At 33.5% G+C, this 2,000-nt stretch overlaps 1 protein-coding gene across 3 annotated transcripts in view; it reads right to left on the minus strand.

Annotated features, from left to right (window-relative positions):
- Nucleotides 1–2,000, minus strand: part of bhlha15 (basic helix-loop-helix family member a15) — a 24,600-nt gene that overhangs the window by 18,942 nt on the left and 3,658 nt on the right. Inside the window, exon 1 of one of the 3 annotated variants that reach the window (XM_015401243.1) lies at nt 893–973. Coding sequence is in view for 1 of the 3 variants with exons in the window: in XM_015401242.1 (XP_015256728.1) it covers nt 893–1,598 (706 nt within the window). In the remaining 2 variants the exon portion in view is untranslated. Of the gene's footprint in view, nt 1–892; nt 1,599–2,000 lie in introns of those variants that run through there. The other 2 variants (XM_015401245.1, XM_015401242.1) reach the window with 2 other exon arrangements.

Below are 2,000 nucleotides of genomic sequence, written 5' to 3' on the forward strand. Positions count from 1 at the left end.
TATCTATACTTCTACTTAAGTAACAAATGTGTTTACTTTTGACACCACTGGTAAACAGCTTCACTGGGGGTTATAGAAACTTGTTTAATTTGTGATTTGTACTTGTATTCTTGAGAAATTACCACTGCTTGTATTTGTAACTTCTTAACCTGTATTCTTACTGATGAAACATCTGATGTCACATATGTATGAGTTGAAACAAAGAATAAACACAAATTTTAAATGTAGTTCTCATTTATTGACTTACATCTACAAATTCAAACACCTTTGCTTATATCTTAATTTGACAGTTTTTTGTACCCTACATTGTTTTATCTGGACAGCATGGAAAACAGAAACTATATCAACTTGTTCACATGTTGTTTACAGGAAAGAAAGCTGTATTTGATGCCTGTGTTTGTGTTCTGTGTCACATGATCAGCTCTTTGGACTGTACGTACAAGACAAGTCTAGGGGAAAGCTGGCTGTACAGAGGGCAGCAGAATCATTAATGTTAGTTTATGATGTCCAATAAAATGAAAACTTGAAAAAGCATGGATAACAATTCTTTCTTCTTTCTTTTAGTTTTATACAAACAGGATTAACTAGGATTGATCTGATCTTATATTATAAAGGACATTAGCTGTGTGTTGAGGGCATCTCTTAAAATGAAAGACTCAAAAAAACTATAGTTGGACTAAATCTGTGTTTTAAGGATAAAACTGCTGTATTTCTTTACCCTTTAAGCATGCTCTTGCTTTGAATAAATAAAATGGTTGAAACCAAACACTGATTATTGAATGATCCTGATTAGAATAAATGAATAGTTAAACAACAACAGAAAGAAGTGTTTGTGTTTACAGTCATATCTAATTCTTGTTCATCTTGGAGTAAAATGATTTTAAATTTTTACCTGATCAAACAGATGCACCACAACATCCTCTTCAAATGACACGCTCTTCTTCATTTTCTCAGCCTTGTTCCCTCTGCATGGTCTTTGTGGATGTTCTTCATTTCTTAGGGATTTCTGATGGCTTTCTGGATTATATGCCATTATATTATTTCTGTCAACATCCTCACAACTTGAAATTAAACAAAAATATTGTTGGGCATTGCTGTGCTTCCTAATAGACATCTCATTTTTACTCCCAGAACTTCCATTATATTTCATAAGTGTTGTTAAATTCCGAGAGCAGTAAATATCACTAAATGTATCTACAGTTATAGTATAACTATCAGAAAGAATGATGAAATGGGAAAAGGTATCCAACACAATGGTATGGTATTGGGACGCCTTATTCAAGATTGTTTGTATCCAATCAAAAATGCCCCTCCTGTGTAAAAAAGACCCTGTCCTGTTGTCCAGGTTTGGTAAGTTTTTGATAAAAGGATCTAAAAATGCTGGCACTGATTTTCGCCTTAGCGCCCTTTGAGGACAACATGGTTGACGAAAGTATGAACAAGATGAAGCTAGCCGATCTGATGCAGCCTCAGAGCTGCTCCATGAGTTTAGGGTGGAACCTTTCTTCCTATCAAGGATACAGACGCTGGTCCCCACTTCATGGTCCTCCTCAAACTCTAATATCTGCTCTGAAGACGTCCAGCATCCATCTTCCTTCCTGCATCAATGATTCATGAGAGCAAAAGAAAACAATAATATTTACATGTATGTTTTTATTCTATGGATTAATGTGACAATTATTTCTAAGCGTTTTTGCTATTTTATATTTTTATTTCTGTCATTTAAGCAAACATTGCTTTTGTAAAAATACATTTCAAAGATATAAATGTCTGCATGCAACACAACAAATGTTTAAAAAAATTCATTCATAAAAAGATAAATCAAGGCCTAGTGGACACAAATACAAAAACTGAATATTTTAATTAACCACTGAGATAAAAAAAAAAAATTGAAACCACACAAATAATGTACACAGCATAAAAGAAGATGTGGTAATACATATTCCAAACCCTTTGGTGGCGCAGTGACTGTCCAAAACTAACTAACTAACTAACTAACT

This window comes from Cyprinodon variegatus, unplaced genomic scaffold (assembly GCF_000732505.1).
Source record: "Cyprinodon variegatus isolate N-32 unplaced genomic scaffold, C_variegatus-1.0 Scaffold1197, whole genome shotgun sequence".
Classification (NCBI taxonomy): domain Eukaryota; kingdom Metazoa; phylum Chordata; class Actinopteri; order Cyprinodontiformes; family Cyprinodontidae; genus Cyprinodon; species Cyprinodon variegatus.